We start from the raw sequence: 21,818 nt of genomic DNA, 5'->3' as shown, positions 1-21,818 counted from the left end.
TACTTCCAAGCAACACAGGAGACACCTTGGGAGCATGTGTTCAGAGTTAAGACGGTGGGTGTTGCTCATCCACCTGGCCCCTCCTGCAGACCAAACGCCCAGACACCCTTGCCATTAGCTGGTTGCTCAGGCACAACTGGCTCAAATTCTCCGACATTCTTCAAGAATTACAGGCCTGCTTTCCCGTTAGTGCTGCCTAGTCAGGGCGGCAGAGGTGCAGCCGAGGGGAAGTGCTGCGGGCCCAGGGCGGCTGGGCACAGATCTGCCGTCATGTCCTGCACCACACCACACCCGACAGGGTCCGATCTCTGGTCAACAGTGACAGGCTACGATGACAATGTAATGGGCATTTGATGCCCACAAGATTTGTTAGGTTCCTGAATACACTAGGGGAATATAGCTACCCAGAGACATGGCTGTTTTTAAGGGGACATGTTTCTTTGTTCTGTCTTCAACATCAGCAGCTGCGTGTGGCCCCTCGGGCTGTGACAAAGGTTAACTGATAGGGCCATGTAAGTAATCAAGACATGCTGCTTACACAGGCCTCCAGACTAAACAGGAGTGGGACAAACCCGACCCACTGCTCTGTGGTCCTCTCGCTGATCTTCAAAGGCAAAGAAAGAGGGGTGAGACACAAATTGATGGTTTCCATGGATATAAAAGGATTGTACTAAAGGATGTTACCTCAAGATATTGATTTAAAAAAGGCTGACCAGCCCTGGCCGGTTTGGCTCAGCGGTTAGAGTGTGTCGGCCTGCGGTCCCAAGAGACCCGGGTTCGGTTCCTGCTAAGGGCATGTACCTCGGTTGCAGTTTGTCCCCGGCCCTGCTTGGGTCATGTGGGTGGCAGCCACTCGATGTGTCCTTTTCACGTCGATGTTTCTCTCTCTCTCTCTCTTCCTCTCTCCCCCTCCCACTCAATCTGAACAAAAAAGAAAAGGAGAAATGTCCTCAGATGAGGATAAAAAAGGCTGACCAACCCTGGCCAGTTTGACTCGGCGGTAAGAGCGTTGGCCTGCGGTCCAGAGAGACCCGGGTTTGGTTCCCACTAAGAGCACGTACCTCGGTTGCAGTTTGTCCCCGGCGCTGGTTGGTTGTGAGGGTGGCAGCCACTCGATGTGTCTCTTTCACGTCAATGTCTCTCTCTCTCTCCCTCCCACTCTATCTGAACAAAAAATGAAAAAATGTCCTCAGGTGAAGATTTACAAAATAAAAAAAAAAAGGTTGACCAGCCCGGCCAGTGTGGCGCAGTGGTTTGAGCATCACCCCATGGACTGAGAGGTCCTGGTTTGATTCCCAGACAGAGCACATGCCTGATTTGCAGGCTAGATCCCCAGTAGGGGTTGTGCGGGAGGCAGTTGATCAATGTTTCTCTCTCATGTTGATGCTTCTATCTCTCTCTCCCTTCCTCTAAAAAGATCAGTAAGAACATATTTAAAAAGAAAAAAAAGGATGAACCAAAGGAGCTCAACTCTTCCAGTTCTCGCTCTCTATGACTCTTTAACTATGACCTATGGAAGACAAATGGACTCAAAGCAGGAGAGGCTGCAGTGCCCTACAATGAAGACCTTACCACAATAAATACTGGTCATGGAGAGACACACTATGTCTCCATAACAGATGTCTATTTAGGGGACCAGAACCTTCAGTCTTTCATCTGACAAGTTCCAATTAAGTATCTCACCTTCAGCTTTGTGCCAAGTGCTAGATGCTAAAGCTACTGTGGTCAGTAAGACAGACAAGGCCTTTGCTTTCACAGGGCTTCCAGGCTGCTGAAGTAGATATACCAAACAAACAAACTGCAGTGGTAACCCCATGAAGAAAACAGAGCACCTGGGTAGAGAACAATGTTGGGGGACTTATTTTAGATTCGGGTGGGCAGGGAAGGCTTTTCTGATGAGATGATAATCACACACCTAAATAATAATACTTATTATTTGCTGGACATTGACCACGTGTCAGATACTATTCTAAGTGTTTTACATGCACTATCTGTTTTTAAAGACATTCCCTAGCTGAAGTACAACACACACATATATACACAGTGTACAACTGGATAAGTTATTACAAAGTGAAGATACCCTTAAAACTACCACCCAGACCAAGAAACTGAACACAACGCACAGCCAGCATCCCAGAAGCACCCAAGCCTTCTCCCAACCATGGCTCCCTTCCTCATCCCCAGAGGTAACTACCTGACAATGGGTGAGTTCTGCCAGCTTTTGAACTTGATATAAACACTTCACATTACATTTGTGAGATGCAGCCATGTTGCTGCATGCCATGGAGGTTTTTTTCTATTGCCAAACAGTATTTCACCATATGAATATACCACAATTTATCTATTTTACTATTAATCGACATTTTTGGTTGTTTTCAGGATTTGGCTACTATGTTGGGTGTTACTATGAATAACATAGGAGATTATCTTCACATGTTTTTGGTGCATGTGCATTCAGTTCTCTTGGGAATATACCTAGAAGTAGAATTGCTGGGTTACAGGGTACATTTAACTTTAGAAGATACTGACAAGTTGCTCTCCAAAGTATTTCCACCAATTTACATTTCTACCCAAAGTGTATGAAAATCCCAATTGCTCTGCGTCTTTGTCAACACTTGGTATTTTCAGTGTTTTACACTTCGGCCATTTTGATTGGTATGTAGTAACATTTTGTAGGTGCCTTTTTTTTCTTTGGTGGTTGTTTTTTAGAGAGGAAGGGAGAGGGAGAAACATTGATGTGAGAGTGGACCATCAAATGGCTGCCTCCTGCACGCCCCCTACCGGTGATAAACCTGGGCACATGCCCTGACCGGGAATCGAACCGGCAACCTTTTAGTGCATGGGAGAATGCCCAACCAACTGAGCCACTTTCTATAATGACTAAAGAGCTTGACTAGCTTTTTGTGGGTTTATTGGCCTTTGAATATCCTCTTTTGTGAAACAAGTGCCTATTCACATCTCTTGCCAATCTTTTAATTCGCCACCTTTAAAATTGATGAGTTCTATGTATACTCTAAATACAATATACACAGGAGTATGTACTGGAGATGTCTTCTTGCCTTTTCACTCTCTTCATGGTGTCTTCTAAAGAACACAAAGAACTACTTTTATTGCATGTTTTCCTTTGTGGTTAGTGTTTTGATACTTGTTTAAGAAAATCTTTGCTGACCCCAAGATGCTGAAGATAATCTCCTATGTTATTTTCTGGAAGCGTTAGTTTCACCTTCACATTTAGAGTTGAAATCACCTCTGGACTTGAAGTTTTGTGTGACATGCGAGGTAAGGGTCAGAGCCCCCGCCCCATAGGGCTATTAGCTGACCCAGCAGAACTTGCTGAAAAGATGTCCCTTCCTCACTGTTCTGCGTCACTGGACTGTTATAAATCAAGTGGCCATGCATATGTGGGTCTGTTTCTGGATGTTTAATTCTGTTCCATTTATCTATGTGTCTATCCTTGCGCCAGTACTATACTGCCTTGATTACTTACTGTAGCTTTATGATGAATCTGATTTCTGGTAGTGTAATTCCTCTAAATTTATTTTTCTTCTTATTACAAATGCCTTAGCTATTTTTAATCCTTTGCTTTATTTAACTTAATTCTCACAAAAATCCTATGAGGTGAAGCAGTTATGATTTTTATCTCCATTTCACTGATGGGTAGACTCAGAGAAATTATGCAATTTAATTTGCCCAGGGTCATACAACTGTCAAGTTATAGCTGGGATTAGATATAACTACCAAATTAAATCTGGGATTAGAACCCAGATTTGTTTGATTCGTACCCAAGTATTTAAAGTCCTTCACATACCACTTCCTTAGTCCTGGAGCCAGCTGACAGCAGGGCATTTAATATGAATGCATTACAATTCTAAGAAATTCTAATGTTCTAAGCCACCCATTTCCAGTTAAAATCTTGTTTGGCAGCTACAAAAACCACTTTCCTGGTAGGACTAAGAAAACAAAGCAACAAGAAGTGAAAGCTTCTTGGGTGTCTTCCACAGCCCTACGTCTCCAGAATAACAATCACTCCTCACATGGGCTCACAGGTCCCCCAGGCCTGGCTCCCTCCACCTCTCCAGCCTTCACCACCCGGCTCCTCTGCCTCTGGACTCCCAAGCCAGGCTCAACTACCTGCACTTCCTAGTAGCCCAGGTTTTCCACATGGCTGCACCTTGCCCGCCCCTGGCTACTTCCTCATTTTTCTTTAAATCCTGGGTATCACTTCCCTTGGGAAGCCTTCCAGAACCTCATGTGGGTTGGGCAGTCCTCCTCCTCTCTGTCCCCTCTCCTAGCATGTCACACTGTCCTACAGTCCAGCTGTCTGCTTCTCCAACCAGACTGTGAGGCACATAAGCTGGGCTGGCTAACAGAACAGATGTTTGCAACAAAGTCCTGAGAGAGATCTGAGATCGACTTTTGTGCTAGGTGCTATAATTTTTTTTCCCTTTACTGATTTTAGAGAGAGAGAAAGGGTGAGAGAGAGAGAGAGATAGAAACATCGATGAGAGAAAAACATCGATTGGCTGCCTCCTACATGCTCCCCATTGGGGATCAGGCCCACAACCTGGGCATGTGTCCTGGACGGGACCTCCTGGTGCATGGGTCGACGCTCAACCACTGAACTAGGTGCTATAATTAAATAATCAACTCCAGGAGGAGGCCCGAGAGAAATGGTTTCTAACACATCCAGGATGCACACTTTGGGAGAAGTGGCAAACTAGAGGGCTTGGGGGAGATGGAAATAGCTTCTGTGATGGACTTGGGCTTTCAGCTGAGCTAGAAATAGGACTGACAGAAGGTTCCGGTATTAAATGGTTACATATAGCAAGGCAAGCTGTGACTCATTAAAAGGCTTCAGAAGAAGTAAAACATTCCCACGAAGTACACAAGCTAACAACAAGGCAGGCTCTTCTGTATGTATCCATTCAATAAACGGGGAGTCTGGTTTTGAGGGCAGCTTTTCTCTCCCTCACCAATTTTGAAAGCAACAGTTTAAGAGTAGGCAGGGGCAGGCATATTTTAGAAAAGGAGAAGTCTCTCCAATGGGGTCATTTTCCAGAAAGTGAGACATGACACTCCCACTTGGAGAAGAGAGACCTCCTCGGGCCCTCCCAGCTGTGGCCTCAGGCTGCTCGAGCGCGCCAGTCCTCGGTGCCGCAGCCATGCAGCCTAGACCGTGCTCTTTGAGAACTTCCAGGCTTTTCTCATTAAAAATATAAGCTTTATTTTCAAAAACAGCTTTCACAGGAGCACCAAGCTAGCTGACCCCTTTCACCACCAGCAAAATGGAGTAAAGGAAAAACTCTAAGGCATCCAACCCAGGCTCTCCGTATTTTTCCAGTTAATCCCATTTTAGAGAAGGGAGTGAAAGCCTCTCGGAGAAGGGAAAACGACTCTGGGCCCCACATTCTTCCTGGTTTTCTCTGCGGGCTTAGCTGTTCACAAAACAAGGGCTTACTTTTCCTTCTTTTAGAAATTCAGAATCTAGGACATTGAGGGGTTGTGGATGTTTTGGAGGAAAGATCATCTCCTGGTATGTGGAATACTCTTAATTGGCTATTTTATTCAAAAACTGGGGAGTGGGGGGAGGCGGGGGGGTGTTGACATTTGTCCAGCTTTGGCGAGTTAAGAAAATCTTCAAATAAGAAAAGCTTACCTCCAACTTATGCCTTATGTTAAAATACGTTTCCAAAAAAGAAATGTCAGAGAGTAGGCACTCATGCTAAAAGCAGAGCTTGTGATCCAACCCCCCTCCTACCTTTCCTAGAAAGGACTGCTACATGGGTTGCAAATATGAATGACTGATTTTCTGCCCAGATATGAATGTCTATTCACAACATTTTCCTATTTATGCGGGGAAGCAGCCGCCGGGAAGAACAAACAAAAAGTTGACTGGGAATTCACAAAGCTCCATTGTTCTGTGATGGTTTCTCTATGCATTGCTACATGGGAGCTCCAAGACAGTACGGTCATTTGTGATGTCGCACATGACTGCATGGCACACAGCACTTCCGTGGCACATGGTCTGAGCTCAGTGTCATTTGATGGCTAGGAGACCATCCTGAAGATTCTCTTGGAGTTCAGCAGACCCTGTCAGATGCTGGCAGGTGGAGCCAAGTTTGTGTTAATAAAACGAACTCCAGAAGCTGAGCCTGTAGAGCCCAGGTGGGCTAGATATTTGCAAAAAGAGATCAGGGACTGACTGACAGCGCCAGTTGTAAAAAGCATCTTTTGAGCTGAGCGACAAGTTGCTACAGGGTGCCAGCAACAACCTCACCCCTTAGCAAACAAAGGAGATGACGCAAAAAAAAACAACCCTGACCCACACGATCCACTATTGCTTTTTGATTTAGAGAAAAAAATTGGTAACTCCAGCTGCCGGGACAAAAATGACTTTCTGAGAAGCTAGAAGTCCTGATCAGAAAGGACTCTGGGGGATTATGGCAGGGAAGGAAAGTTTTCAGGGGTCAGCTTGGCTTGTGTGAGGGACCCACACCAAAGAGAAACAGGACAACTGCCTCAGTGGCTCCTTAACATGGAAAGTGCAGAGCATGTTCCAAAGACAGGGTTACTGTTTAAGGACAAAGGGACCTTTGTGTACATTCTTAGTGAAAAGCTCATTTTAAGGATTTAAGGTTTGCTGAAATCCCAGTTTTTTCCCCATTTGTTTTCAAAGGAGGAATGCCCTTCAAATAGAGTACATGAGAAATTACATTATCCCTAATTTTCAGGGGTATATATCATATACAGACAGAGTAATTTCAGACTTGCAAACCATATTGCATAGGAAGAATAACATTGATTTTTTTCAGTGATGGAGATTCTTTTCTCTATAATTTAATATATTTTCCAAGTTTTGAACTATGGGCCAAGGGTTCTCTGTTCTGCCTGAAGACCAAACCAGAACCACATCCATGACTCCTGAGTTTGTATCCCTGCTGTCACCTCTCCTTGCTGAAGTCAAGTATGAGAAACCCACTCTTTGTTGAAGGAGAAAGGATATAAAAAGAAAGATAACTGAGCAAATCCTGTGGCTACAAACTATGAAGTCTTTTGCTTCCTAAGAGATCGATTCCATCCTCCTCCTTCTAGAGCTTTTCTAATTGTAAGTGTTTAAATGTGAGATGGTGTTAGATCCAAGTTGAACGGGGGTTTTGTAAAATACTAAATGATGATCAGACAGAGGAATAAGAAGGCTTGTTAAAAGCACATTCAGCAGAATGCTGAGATATACCAGATCCTCCTGCAAACAGCATGGATTACATTAACAGGACTCCCCGGGTCTTATTCCCAACTCTCTTTGCCTACCTTAAGCTCACCCCATGGTTATATAACCTTTAGAATGGAATTTGGGAATTCTTCTGACCCTACCCTGCTTGCTGATAGAGCTGAGCCAGTGGCTGGCAGGGGCATAATCTAATAGGCGAAACGGAAACACACAAATTCACAGTCCTCTTGTCTCGGCCCAGAGACTGTGCCGGCAAGGAAAGAAAGACTCGCCCTGTCTCCCTCCTCCCCTTCTCTGGCCTAAGTTTACGCTGACTTCACCCAACAGGCACCTGACCCTCCCAGATGAGCTGGGAGGGGCTAAAGCGCCATGTACATGGGGTGGAGGTGCAGGCAGCAAACGATATTTAAGATGCTGAGTTTGTCGAGTGTTTAGGCTTGGGAAGGAAAGCTATAGGATAGATACCAATTAAACTGCGCTTTCAGAAACTCAAGCTTTGACAAAAGCGAAGAAAGAGCCAGGAAAGAGAAAACAGAGTGGTGAGCCCTCAAGGGTGTGAATGTGAGGTTATAACTGCTACAGCTCTGCAAACCTCAGCCAGCAGATTCAGATTTCCCACAGGAAGAGCCTTCCTCACCCAGGCCCATGAAAGATGCTGAAAAAGACTCTCTCAGCTGTGACCTGGCTCTGCATTTTCATTCTGGCCTTTGTCAGCCACCCAGCGTGGCCACAGAAACCCCCTAAGCGCAAGACACCTGCACAGCTCAAAGCGGCCGCCTGCTGTGAGGAGGTGAAGGAGCTCAAGGCCCAGTTTGCCAACCTAAGCAGTCTGCTGAGTGAACTGAGCAAGAAGCAGGAGAAGGACTGGGTCAGCGTGGTCATGCAGGTGATGGAACTGGAGAGCAGCACCAAGCGTATGGAGTCGCGGCTCACAGAGGCCGAGAGCAAGTACTCCGAGATGAACAACCAGATTGACATCATGCAGCTGCAGGCAGCGCAGACGGTCACGCAGACCTCGGCAGGTAAGGAGCACATGTCCTCCTGTTCTGACTGCCTTGCCCTCAGCTAACCCAGTGTCTCCTGTCTGTAGCTATGCCTCTAGATAACCTGATCATCAGGACAATTACTGGGGGCTCTTTAGGGCTATACTTTCTTGGGTACATGCTACAGCTCTATTTTCACTTTACTAAAGGCTCACAGAGGATTTCTTTTGCTTTTTAATGTTCTGTAAATTTACCCAGTACCTTCACAGATGTCTTTTATTCACACAATGTTTCAGCACACTGAAGGTATGAATTACCATCTTGGAGCACAGAGAGATTACATGGTTTGCCCAAAGTCACACAGCAAGTCTTAGAAAGAGGGTTCAGGTTTCCTGACTGGTGTCCCTCCTTACCCAGAGCTGACCGGCTGTACCCTCAGTCCCAAGGAAGCAGGAGCAAACACCAAAACCATAGCATCTATTGGTGCTGGAAGCAAAGTTTTGCCAAAAACAGTTCTCTCATGTCTCTAACACTTAGTAGAATGGGCAGAAATAGAATTCTGTATCCTCTCTGCAAACCTCGCTCTTCTTGCTGGCTCACAATGAAGTGTATGGACACTGCCTAGAGCCACCCGAATAATTCCGAGTGTTCAGGAAAGGGTAGGCTGCTCAAAGTTCCTCATTCTGATATTTCTATTTCTTCCCATGATCGCAAATAAAATTCTTCTTAATAATACAGGAAATAAGAAAATGTAATGCTGAAATTTGGATATTTAGGAGGTGAAAAATAAGACACACTTAATATTTCCTTTTGCAAAATAACTCTGTTTCTGATTAGCTTGGCTCAGATGGACCAAGGGATTTATAAGAGAGAAATCTGGTTTTCCAAAGTTTCAGGAAATTAATAAGGAGCATAAGATATGCCATTTCTTGCTGATATAATAAAAACTTTATGGTCATACTATAAACTAAGTCAAGAACAAAGACTAAATTACTGGTTAGCCTCAGTTCAAATAAAAAGTCTTAACATGAAATTAAACTTAAAAGTTCTGTTATCTAAACCAACTTGTATAAATTACTTCTAAGCCTGTGCTTCCTGCCCCTCAGTTTGGGACTAGAAAGGTATTCTCAGGCCATTTTCCAGACATGGGAGTCCTGATTTGGTCTGTGAGATGACACCGGACACGCACAGACCAGGTCAGACAGGTGAACCTGACTGTGCCCCGTTCTGCTCCTGACTCCCAGGGTTTTCTGACTCCCAACCAGGAGTTTCTTGGAGACAAAAGCAGCTCTCTTGCTGGGCCTCTTACTCTTCTTGCCCAGAAAAACAGTCCTTATTTTTCTTCTCTATTACCAGGCACTGGGTCACCTTTCTACTCTGTAGACAGGTAGCCCCTTGGAGAAAGCGGTAAGTTGTTGATGCTTTCATCGGTAACAGAAAGTGAAGAACTCTACTGGTCACAGGCAAGCCTTTCCCCTCCCCGACGTGCTCTGCCTCAGACAGTCCCCATGGTGAAGTGTTACTACCAGCCATCTATGCAGGCCCAGTGCAATGGCCACCAAGAGAAGCTTCCAAGACACAGAGGGCAGAAGAGCCTCTGGTCAGCGCGAATTCCCGCTGCCTGAATTCTATCAGAAAAGACTGTCCCTTCCACAATGTCTTCAATATTTAGAACAAGCAGATAAATCTGGGATAAAGCAGTAGCCCCTAGGGCAGCTGGGAAAACATTTCAATCAACCCCAGAGTTAAAACCAGCCTGTCCAATGCTCTCACCTTCTTGTTCTAATAATCGTGCCACGTGTGGCCTCCAAGGGTGCCTCAGAGTGCATCTGCATGTGTCTAGCAGTGTGAGACTAAGGAGGGAAAGGTAAGGTTGTATATCTATATCCCTTAATTAGGGCTCTAGTAGCCATTACCTCTGACAATGAAACCAACCAAACAAGCAAACCAAGAAATAACACAAAACTAGACTCCATGAGATAGTCATGGTTACCTGCTAACAGAGGCTGGCTGTCCCAGAAGCTGGATCTGTTAGAGCATCTGCTATGTGACCCCCATCCTCTGTAATAATTCCAGAATTCTTGGCCTAGAACTACTGCAGGATAATTTATTTCACAGTGAACCTGAAATCACCTGTTTCATTATTCCATTGATGCTTTCCAGGTAAACAGCTTCCTCCACCCCTCAGTCCCACTACCAGGGAAGCCAAAATACAACTAGCTCTTGGTCTCCCACATCCAGACACTGCTTAGTAATGAACACTTGTGAATTCCATGGTAGAAATGAAGTCTTTGCTTAAACTTTCTATTTCTATGCAGCAGGAAGGCCTGGTTGCCAGGGAGCCCAGGCTTGCATGATCACTATGGCCTGTCCCTTTTGTAGATGCCATCTACGACTGCTCATCCCTCTACCAGAAGAACTACCGCATCTCTGGGGTGTACAAGCTTCCTCCTGATGACTTCCTGGGCAGCCCTGAGCTGGAGGTGAGGCCATCACCACCCATGTTCTACCTGTTCTCCATGCCCTCAAATGGACAGCAGCGCTAGTCAGGGCCTAACAAAAAACTCAAGACAGAAACAAATACACCAAATACCAGAGAGCTAGCCAAACATTCAATTTATGGGGGGAAAATCCAGGAATCTGTTTTGCCCCTTCAAATCATTATCAACCAAAGACCAACCTTTTAACATAGGTTAGATAATTCTAGAACCACAACCTAACTAGCTAACTCTCTTACCACGTCATAGAGTAGCTAGTCTTTGGGGGAGGAGAAAAAAGAGACCATGGAGGGAGCCTATCAGGAGTACCTGGAGTTTTCCCTTCAAACCCATTTGTACTTACTTGCCCCCATCCTCAATTCTGATGTCTTCCTCCGCAAACCACCCCCGCCCCAGCTCACCCACACTGGGGCGGAATCGTGCCCTAGTGAGCCTGCGTGACTATGGAAGTGCACACAACTCTGGCTCTGTGGGGATGGGAGAAGGAAGGTGAAGCCCACCCCAGGCTCCTGTCTCTGTGGGTCCTTGACCAGAGCATCCTCTCTGTTCCAGGTTTTCTGTGACATGGAGACAGCAGGTGGCGGCTGGACCATCATTCAGAGACGGAAGAGTGGCCTCATCTCCTTCTTCCGGGACTGGAAGCAGTACAAGCAGGGCTTTGGCAACATCCGTGGGGACTTCTGGCTGGGGAATGAACACATCCACCGGCTCTCCAGACGGCCAACACGGCTACACGTGGAGATGGAGGTGAGCACAAGGCCTGGGTCCCCCAGGACTGGACCAGGCCACCATGCATGGCTGCACAACTCTGGGGTGCCCTTCCTACTCTTACTCCCTTTAGGCTTGTGTAGCTACTACGACGGTGTTCCTTCAGGTTGCAGTGCAGTTGAGAAAGAAAAGGTTCGTTCCTATTTTTCAGAAAAGTGAGGCTGCAGGTGCACAGGAAGAGGCCAAACTCAGGCCAGAGCAGAGTCATCCCACAGTCAGCGATCTGGGGCACAAGGTCCTCCATGTGCAAACCTTATTGACACTGGTTGGTGACCCTCATCAAAGGCTTAGAAGCACCACTATGTTCTCAAATGACATCTCTAAGTGGGATACTGTAAAAACACACATCTACACCTTCCGGACAGAGAAGTGAGGGAATACAGAGAGACTAATCAAGGCCGTATGGTGCCTCAGGAGAGCAGTTTGGTCTAGGACCCTTGTTTTCTGATTCCCAGGTGTAGAGGTAAATAAGTAACAAGGCTTACTCAATTCCCAGCATAGAAAGATGTATGGCTGCGGCTGGAGACAGAAGAGGTACAGGGTGGGATGAAATGACACCTGCTGCAGTCTTTCTCAGGCCCTGCCTCCTCCGACAGGACTGGGAGGGCAACGTGCGCTACGCCGAGTACAGCCACTTTGTTCTGGGCAATGAATTGAACAGCTACCGCCTCTTTCTGGGGAACTACAGTGGCGACGTGGGGAATGACGCCCTCATCTATCATAACAACACAGCCTTCAGCACCAAGGACAAGGATAATGACAACTGCTTAGACAAGTGTGCGCAGCTCCGCAAAGGTGAGATTTGAGGTGGGGGAAGTTCAGGTATAAACCCACAGTCCCACTTGAAGAGAAAGCATGAGTTGTAACTGCATGGCTGATATCCTGGCTTTGGCATCTCCTTTTATGTAGACTCTGATTGCTTAGCTACTACTAGTCTAACAGCCATTTCCAAGGTAGGATAGACCCCGCCCGCTAGCGCTGATCTGTTTCTTGCGCCAGGTGGATACTGGTACAACTGCTGCACAGACTCCAACCTCAATGGGGTCTTCTACCGCCTCGGGGAGCACCACAAGCACCTGGACGGCATCACCTGGTACGGCTGGCATGGCTCTACCTACTCCCTCAAACGGGTGGAGATGAAAATCCGCCCAGAAGACTTCCAGCCCTAAAAGGAGGCCTGCTGTGGAGCAGGGCTGGTGAAATGGAGACAAATGGAGGCTGGGCAGGGCAGAGGAGGACAGGAAGAAAGGACAGAAAGGGTATGGATGGAAAGTGGCCTATAGTCTCCAGTGAGCGAGTAAGTCTCTGAGGAGCACAATACAGTGATACGTATCCAGGATGTTACAGGAAGCGGGATGGGGCATTTGAACACAGTGGGTCCCAACATGTACTTCTCAGGGGGCTGGCCTGAGTGGGCTCTCGTGGCCGTGATCCCTGACATACAGCAGCTTCTTTCTTCCACATGATTTTTCTATGAAAAAAATAATTGTGAGATGACTTTATCCATTAAGGTTATGTAAGGGCACAAAACAAGTCCCTAAATATGGTTCCCTAAAAAGAACCATATATTTTGATTCTCGATGAGAGGACTTGGGTGTTAGAGAAAGGAGTGAAAGGAGGGAATGGAAAAGAGGACTTTCTATTTTTAAATCCAATGAAAAATTACCTTCATTCAGTCTACATTTTTTTTTAAAGACAGTAACTGCTCTGCTGGAGGTGAGCTAACCCTGGTTGGACTTGATTGGAGGAAACTCCAGGCCTTGCAACTGGCCCCTGAGCGCCTCAGACAAGGCGCAGCACTGACAGCAGGACGGGTCTGGTGGGGGCCAGGGAGCTGCAGTGGGAGGGGGAAGCGCCTCGTGGATGCCTGCACGACACTGCCTGAAACTGTCCACCCTCTACAGATATATCTATTTTTATTTACTTTTTAAGAGCTTGAAGAACTTCCTCTTTTGTCTATAAAAACTGGCTGAAAAATGAAGGTAGATGGCACTATGGTTAATAACTCATGCTGCTTCTAAGCATTTTTGCTTTGTAAAAATAAAATATAGATTGTTTTAAATGTTCAAAGTTTCCTTTTTCCTTCTACAGTCAACTTTTAACACCTGTTCGTTTTTAAATGATCACCATCACCACTTAGAGCATGGTAAGAAAAAAAAACTTAAGTAAAAAATCAGAAGGTGAATGAGAAACAGCTCTGAATCTGGTGGTTTTCAGGAAAGCCATGGGATGAGCAGGAGGCCAAAAATAAAAAGGTGAGTGACTTTTAAAAAGGGCAGCAGTCACTAGAAGAGGTTGGATCTGGCCTACCCACCTAACCCCCATGGAGGCCAATACCATCACTTGGCTTCAAAATACTTTGCAAACTACTTTCTACTTGAGCAAACTAATACATAACAGATGACAAATGATTTTGGCCTTTAGAAAGTCATTTTTCCTTGCCAAAAAGAACCACTTCCTGAAACACTCAGTGTGCGGTAAGCCACGATTCTTACTCAGTATTTCAAAACTGTATCTACAGTCCTTTGATGGTTGGGCACCTCCTTAACCTTACAAACAATAACCTTGGGGATTTTCAAAGAAATAAACTAGTAGAGAAGATGTACACTGGAGTACATGGGCCTCCCATGGGACAGGCACTCAAACAGAAACCTCCTAAGGCAAGCAAGGGAATCTGAGACACTTAGCAGCCAGCACAATACTTGTAGAAAAGAGGATAAAAAGATCAGGAGATAAGAGAAAGAAGAGCCTAAGATGCCTATGGCAGAAGTATCTGATGATTTTCTCTTTTCATTTCCCATACACCCCACAACTAAAACAAAACTAAGGCTCTTCGCAACAAAAGCTCAAATGAACAGGTAGGACTACTCAAACTACAAAGTTTCTGCACAGCAAAGGAAATAATCAATAAATTGAATAGAAAACCTACAGAATGGGAGAAAAGATTTGAAAACTTTAACTCCTAGTAAGGGGTTAATATCCAAAATATAGAGAATTCATACAACTCAATAGCAAACAAGCAAATAATCCAACTAAAAACTGGGCAAAGGAAATGAATAGACATTTTCCCAAAGCAGACATCCAAATGGCCAATAAGCTCACCACTAATCGTAAAAAACACAATTATCACCTCACACCTCACATCTGGCAGGGTGGCTGTTATAAAAGAGACAATAAATAGCAAGTGTTGGTGGATGCAAAGGAAGGGAGTCCTTGTGTAAACTGCTGCAGCCACTATGGAAGATAGTATAAAGGTTCCTCAAAAAACTAAAAAATAGAACTACCATATGATTCAGAAATACCATTTCTGGACATATATCTGAAGGAAATGAAATCACTGTCTCAAAGAGGTATCTGCACCCATGTTCAATGCAGTATTATTTACAATAGCCAAGATACGAAAACAACCTAACTGTCCTTCAACAGATGAATGGATAAAGAAAAGGCATACATACACACATACACATACACACACACGAATACTATTTAGCCATAAAAAGAAAGAAACTTTGTTTTGTAGTTTGTAGGTAGGACTTCCATTCAGCTTGATTTCAGGCAGTTCTGAATGATGGTTGTTCTGTAGTTTGGAGGGCATTATGCTAAGTGAAATAAGACAGAGACAAAGACAGACAGATATTACATGGTATCACTTATGTGAAATCTAAAACAAAAAGCTGATTTCACAGAAACAGAGAAGAAATGGTGGGTGCCAGGACATGGGGGATAAGGAAACAGGGAGGTATAGGTCAAAGGGTACAAACTTTTAATTATAAGTAAGTTCTGAGGATCCAATTGTATAGCATGGTGACTTACAGTACCGTATATTGTATATTTGAAATTTGCTGAGAGTATATTTTAAGCGTTCTCACCACACACACACACACACACACACACACACAGAATGAGCTATCTGAGGGGATGTAGTATCTTGACTTTGGTAATCATTCCATAATGTTTATCACATCATTATACTTTATACTTTAAATATAGTTACACTTGTCAATTACTCTTCAATAAAGTTTGGGGGGGGGGCATCTATATTGTGTTTATCAAAACTTACAGTTGCTGACTTCCGTCAAGGTAGCGGGTAGGTAAAAGTGGTATCATGTCCTCCCACAACCACATCAAAGTTACAACCAAACTACAGAACAACCATCATTCAGAACTGCCTGAAATCAAGCTGAATGGAAGTCCTACAACTACAAAATTAAAGCAGTAGCCACATGGAGACTGGTAGGAGGGTTGGAGGCGGACAGGCTGGTCCCAGACCCACGTGTGGCGGGTAAAAATCAGGAGGATACTTCGGCTGGGAAGGTCCTCCCTGAGGACTGAGGGGTCCCCGTCCCACACCAGGTGCCCCGCTCAGGGTTCCTGTGCCAGGAAGAGAATCCCCATCACTTCTAGTTGGAAAAACCAGCAAGAACTGAGGCTCAGGGAGGCTGAGGTGGCTGAAGCCCAGGCAGCTCCTCTTAAAGGGCCCGTGCACGGACTTACTTGGACAAGCACCCTCCAGGATCCAGCATTGGGGAGGCAGCTTGAAAGGCACCAGAGACATATGAGAAAGAACTGAGTTGTTTGACATTGGAGCAAGGGCTGGGAGGTGGCTTTCTCCTGGACAGATGTGCTGTCAGAGGCCTTTGTTCCTTTGGTGAGCCCTTCCCTGGGGCGGCAAACAGCCGCTATATCTGGAACTCCAGCAACCTGGCTCACACTGTTTGCCCCGTCCTGGTGATTCCCTGAGGACCCGTCTCATCCAACTTTCAGGCCCACCCAAGCTGTTGCCAGTTGCTTTACCACAGGATTAGCCTGTCTTGGATCCTGCTTCAGGTTTTCCTAAATTCTATCCAATAAGCAGCATCTGGTCTCAGCTAGCCCCATAGCTCTCGCTAAGTAATACACAGAAACAAACACAGGGAGGCAGCCAAAATGAGGAGACAAAGAAACAGGTTCCAAATGAAAGAACAAAACAAAACTCCAGGAAAAGAACTAAGCGAAATGGAGATAAGCAACCTAACAATGCAGAGTTCAAAATACTGCTTATAAGGATGCTCAATGAACTTAGTGAGGGCCTCGAGAGCATAAAAAAGGAGCAGTCAGAAATGAAGGAGGCACTAACTGAAATAAAGAATAATCTACACAGATTCAATAGTAGAGTACGTAAAGCCAAGAAGCGAACCATCGATTTGGAATATAAGGAAGCAAAAAACACCCAATCAGAACAGCAGAAAGAAAAAAGAATAAAAAAAAAAATGAGGATAGTGTAAGGAGCCTCTGGGACAATTTCAAGCATACCAACATTCGCATCTTGGGGGTGCCTGAAGGAGAAGAGAGAGAACAAGAAATCGAAAACCTATTTGAAACAATAATGGCAGAAAACTTCCCTAACTTGGTGAAGGAAACAGACATACAAGTCCAGGAAGCACAGAGTTCCAAACAAGATGAACCCCAAGAGGCCCACACCAAGACATATCATCATCAAAATGCAAAAAGTTCAAGACAAATAAAGAATCTTAAAAGCAGCAAGAGAAAAGCAGTTAGTTACCTACAAAGGCATTCTCATAAGACTGTCAGCTGATTTCTCAAAAGAAACTTTGCAGGCCAGAAGGGAGTGGCAAGAAATATTCAGAGTGATGAAAAGCAAGAACCTACAACCAAGATTACTCTATCCTGCAAAGCTGTCATTTAGAATTGATGGCCATATAAAGAGTCTCCCAGACAAGAAAAAACTAAAGGAGTTCATCACCACCAAACCATTATTATACGAAATGTTGAAGGGTCTTCTTGAAGAAAAATATAAAAAATATAAACAAACAAAATGGCGATGAATACTTATCTATCGACAATTGAATCTACAAACAAAATGAACAGGCAGAACAGAAGCATTCTCATAGATACAGAGAACAATTTGTTGGTTGCCAGATGGGAGGGGGTTGGGGGAATGGGTGAAAAAGGTGAAGGAATTAAGAAGTACAGATTGGTTGTTAGACTGACAAACCTCAAAGGGAAGGGGGTTGGGGGGTAGGAAGAGATAAACCAAAGAACTTATATGCATATATGCATAACCAATAGACACAGACACCAGTGTGGGGAAAGGCAGGAGGGGGGTGGGAGTGGGGAGGAGGGGGTCAATAGGGGAAAAATGAGGAACATCTGTAATACATTCAACAATAAAAATAAATTAACAAACAAAAGTACAGTTGCTGAAATTTACTCATATTGTTATAGAGACACAGTGAGTAATCGAAGTATAAACATTTTGCAACAAAATTAATATTGAATGAAAAGAAAGTTACCATAAAATGACAACCTACCATAAAACAGAGGCTCTAAGCCAGCATCTGTGGTTTACTCACCCTCTAGGAAGACTTCTGAGTGGACAGAGGGCAAAGGGAGAGCAGCTGTTAAAGAACGCACAGAACATCCCAGCCCCTCTACCTACAGGGCACAGGCTCCGACCGTGAATACTTTTAAAGCTTCTCTGTGGGACTCAGAGATGAGCACAGCATGTTCTCTGACCTTAGAGAGGACAGAACTCCACCCGAAGGGAAAGACCAATTTGTTTTGAGCACATCCTCTAAGACATGAGACAAGAAGATACGCATGGCATGAGAAAGAACAGGCCTGATGGGCAGCTGTCAGAGCTGCCTGTCTGCCTAGTAAGCACTGGCTCCTGTTTCTATTTTTAATTCTGCAGATGTGTCAGAAAATTTTCTTAAATTAAGGTTATATGTCAGGATGCTTTCACTAAAGCATCCAGTTTTGATCAGACCCTCACTTCTACTTAGGGTAGAGAAAGAAAAGCAGGTGCTGTAGACTGTGTACCCCCCCCCCCCCCCCCAAATCTACATTGAAGCCTAATCCTCAATGTGATGGAAGAAGGAGGGGCCGTTGGGAGATGTTTAAGCCATGAGGGTGGAGCCCTTATCAATGGAATTAGTGCCCTTATAAAAGAGCTCCCACAGAGCTTTCCAACCTGTGAACACCTGCAACTTGGAAGAGAGTCTCACCAAACCCCAACCAACCTGGCACCTTGATCTTGGACTTCCCAGTTTCCAGAACTGTGAGAAATAAATGTTTGTTGTTTAAACCACCCAGTCTATGGTAATTATAGCAGCCTGAATGGGCTAAGTCAGTGCTATGGGCTAACCAAGTAAAAGCCATGTGTATGTGTGTGTGTGTATTTGTGTTTATAAATAATTGAATACCCATTTAATCCTCTGTTCCCCTAAGAAGCAATTATACTTACTGATACATAAAATTTTTGAGGAGATGAATATAGTTTACACTGTCTAATGTTAGCCCTGGTTTGGGGATTACACATGGATTTTATTTGTCCTTGAGCTGACAGGGGAAAATGTCAATAGGTAGGAAGATCAATAAATCAATCTAGCAGCAAGAGAACAATGCTGTCACCACAGCACAGCTTTTTAAAACAAAAACAAAAAACTAAGAGCTGTTCAAACATGTTCTTGTGTACAGTAAACCTGATTCTTTCAAGAATAATTAGGCAATAGACTCATTGTATATACTTGAATGAGTTTTTTAAAAAGTGGACAAATGCCCTGGCCGGTTTTGCTCGGTGGTTAGAGCATCAGTCCTCGGACCAAAGAGTCATGGGTTCGATTCTGGTCAAGGGCATGTACCTCGGCTGCAGTTGGGTCTCCGGCCCTGGTTGGGGTTATGCGAGGGGCAACCAATAGATGTGTCTCTCTGATGTCGGTGTTTCTCTCTCTCTCTCCCCCACTCTATCTGAAGATAAATGAAAAAGTATCCTCGGGTGAGGATTAAAAATATAAATTAAAAAGTGGACAAATGGTGAAGAGAAAATAAGAGTAGGAAAAATAAAGCTAGAGGCGGACAGGGTAGTAGACAAAACAGGGAAGACATCTTTTGTCAGAGGGGGGCCAGTAACCGAGCTGCAAGCTCTCCAGTAGCCACTGTGAAGCAGGGAATTCCATCTCCTACTGCAGAGCAAGGTCCCAAAGACCAGACCAAAGCAGTAGCTCAGGACATACAACCACCACGGATCTGACCGCTGGGAGGAGTTTCCACGAGGCTCAATGGAGGGCTGGGGGAGTGCTGAGAGCAACTTCTGTAATAGCAGCTTTGCTTAAGGCCGCTTCTTAAAACATCCTTCAGTGAAAATGGCGCCAGAACATCACAATGGTGCTTTAAAAAAGCAGTTTTAGGCCCTGGCCGGGTTTGCTCAGTGGTTAGAGCGTCGGCCTGCGGTCCAGAGAGACCTGGGTTCAGTTCCCGCTAAGGGCACGTACCTCGGTTGCAGTTTGTCCCCGGCCCTAGTTGGGTCGTGTGGGTGGCAGCCACTCGATGTGTCCCTTTCACGTCAATGTTTCTCTCTCTCTCTCTCTTCCTCTCTCTCCCTCTCACTCTATCTGAACAAAAAATGGAAAAATGTCCTCGAGTGAGTATTAAAAAAAAAAAGCAGTTTTAGAAAATCAGTAGGAAAAGCTACAAATAGAAACAAAAATGGGTGAACCTTCTGGTCTGGAGTTCAACTGAAGAGAGGCAAGCTGAGCTGAATCAGACTAGGAACAAACCACAGAGCTCCAAGTACTGGCTTTACCTGGGAACAGAGGTGTTTGTTTTCTTTTATTTTTTTGGTTAATCCTCACCCAAGGATATTTTCCCACTGATTTTTAGACAGAGTGGAAGGGGGTGGGAGTGAGAGAGAAACATCCATGTGGGGAAGACACATCGACTGGTTGTCTCCCACACAACCCTGACTGGGGCCGAGGATCAAACCTACAACCCGGGTACGTGCCCTTGACTGGGAATCAAACCTGAGACCCTTCAGTCCGCAGGCCGACACTCTAACCACTGAGCCAAATTGGCCAGGGCAAGGTGTTTATTTTCTTTTTCTTTTTTTTTTTTTTTATCATCCTCACCCGAGGACATTTTTCCATTCTTTGTTCAGATAGAGTAGGAGGGAGAGAGAGGAACAAAGAGAGAGAAACATCGATGTGAAAGGGACACATCGAGTGGTCGCCACCCGCACAACCAACCAGGGCAGGGGACAAACTGCAACCGAGGTACACGCCCTTAGCGGGAACCGAACCCGGGTCTCTCCGGACCGCAGGCTGATGCTCTAACCGCTGAGCCAAACCGGCCAGGGCGGTGTTTATTTTCTTAAAGCCAACATTAATCTGCAGGGAATTCTAAGGACTTATTTTCAATTATATTGTCTTAAGAAATTAAATGACCTTCTTAAACATGTTTCCAGGCCCCTGACTATCTTTCTACTACAAATCTGCTTAAATAGCAATGCTTCTGTGATTTCTCAAATCTGGAAGAAATATGGGGTGGGATGAGGGGGGTTTCAGAGAGGTATCAAACAGAAGAAGGTCAGCAGGGAAGTTAGTGTACAAAACGTTATCTGAAGTTCAAGTTGTTATTTTCAGTTACCAGGTTTTCTGTTCATTATCAAACAAGACTACATGATCTAAGTCAGAGATTGGAGGAAGAAACGGAGGTTTCACACTTGCTGTGCCTAATTTGAAACAAGCCTACCCCATCAGGATGGCATGCTTCTAAAATACCATGTTTTAGTGTATGGTGTTTTAGAAATCAACATTCTCTCCAAGTCCAATTTAGCTGGGCAAAAACATGGTTCTATTTTTATTTTTTAAAATCCCTTTTTAGTGTCTAAAGGAACACTTTTTAGCATCTACTCAAAAGCAGAGCTGGCAGAGAACTTGCTATCTGATTATACTCGCAAGTGAAGGGAGCACCACACACAGTAGCAGCCTGTTCCAGCCACAGCGGAGGCACTCACTAGCCAGGAGACTTCCTAAACTGTCATGTTGGCATTTACAGAGAGATAATTAGATCCCAGAGTTAATATTCTCTGATAATCATTAGAAGTGAGCAGTTCTCCAGGATCCGAAGCTAACATTTCAGGCTCCTTGTAATTTCACAACAGCAGAAAATTTATTAAACCATCTATTTTTTCCATACCCAGAAGACTCAGTACCAGCTTATGACAGGACAGAACATAACCAAATCAGGGGAAAAGACCACCGAATCTCAGACTTCGCCCTGCTTTTTATAATCACAGGTGCAGGCACCAACATACGCAGTCAATGAAAACCCACCCTGCCTTTGGGTGGCCTTGTGGGCACAGGAACCAGTACTTCCCACCCTACCCCAGAGAGCACTATCTAACCCAGACATAAGCTCTGTCTTTCCTACGCTGCCATGGAAACAGAGATGCTTCTAGACTGGCTTTATTCAGACAAGCAAGCACAGGTTGGAAAACAAGAGGAGCCCCGGTGCTAAGGAGCAACAGAAATGACAACTATGGCTGGAATACTGGGGAGAGCC

The 21,818-nt window shown here is 44.9% G+C and overlaps 2 protein-coding genes across 4 annotated transcripts in view; one reads left to right on the top strand and one right to left on the bottom strand.

Moving 5' to 3' along the window:
* MTOR (mechanistic target of rapamycin kinase) overlaps positions 1-21,818 on the bottom strand; it is a 123,065-nt gene that overhangs the window by 55,894 nt on the left and 45,353 nt on the right. The gene's annotated exons all lie outside the window — the stretch shown is intronic.
* On the top strand, positions 7,595-12,646 carry ANGPTL7 (angiopoietin like 7). Its single transcript, XM_036257227.1, has 5 exons — positions 7,595-8,250; positions 10,594-10,694; positions 11,262-11,456; positions 12,074-12,272; positions 12,477-12,646. Exons 1-5 carry the CDS (start codon positions 7,881-7,883, stop codon positions 12,644-12,646), a joined length of 1,035 nt encoding a protein of 344 aa, XP_036113120.1. The 5' UTR covers positions 7,595-7,880.

Source organism: Molossus molossus, unplaced genomic scaffold, assembly GCF_014108415.1.
Source record: "Molossus molossus isolate mMolMol1 unplaced genomic scaffold, mMolMol1.p scaffold_m16_p_12, whole genome shotgun sequence".
Taxonomy (NCBI): domain Eukaryota; kingdom Metazoa; phylum Chordata; class Mammalia; order Chiroptera; family Molossidae; genus Molossus; species Molossus molossus.
This window is presented reverse-complemented; position numbering and strand designations above follow the sequence as displayed.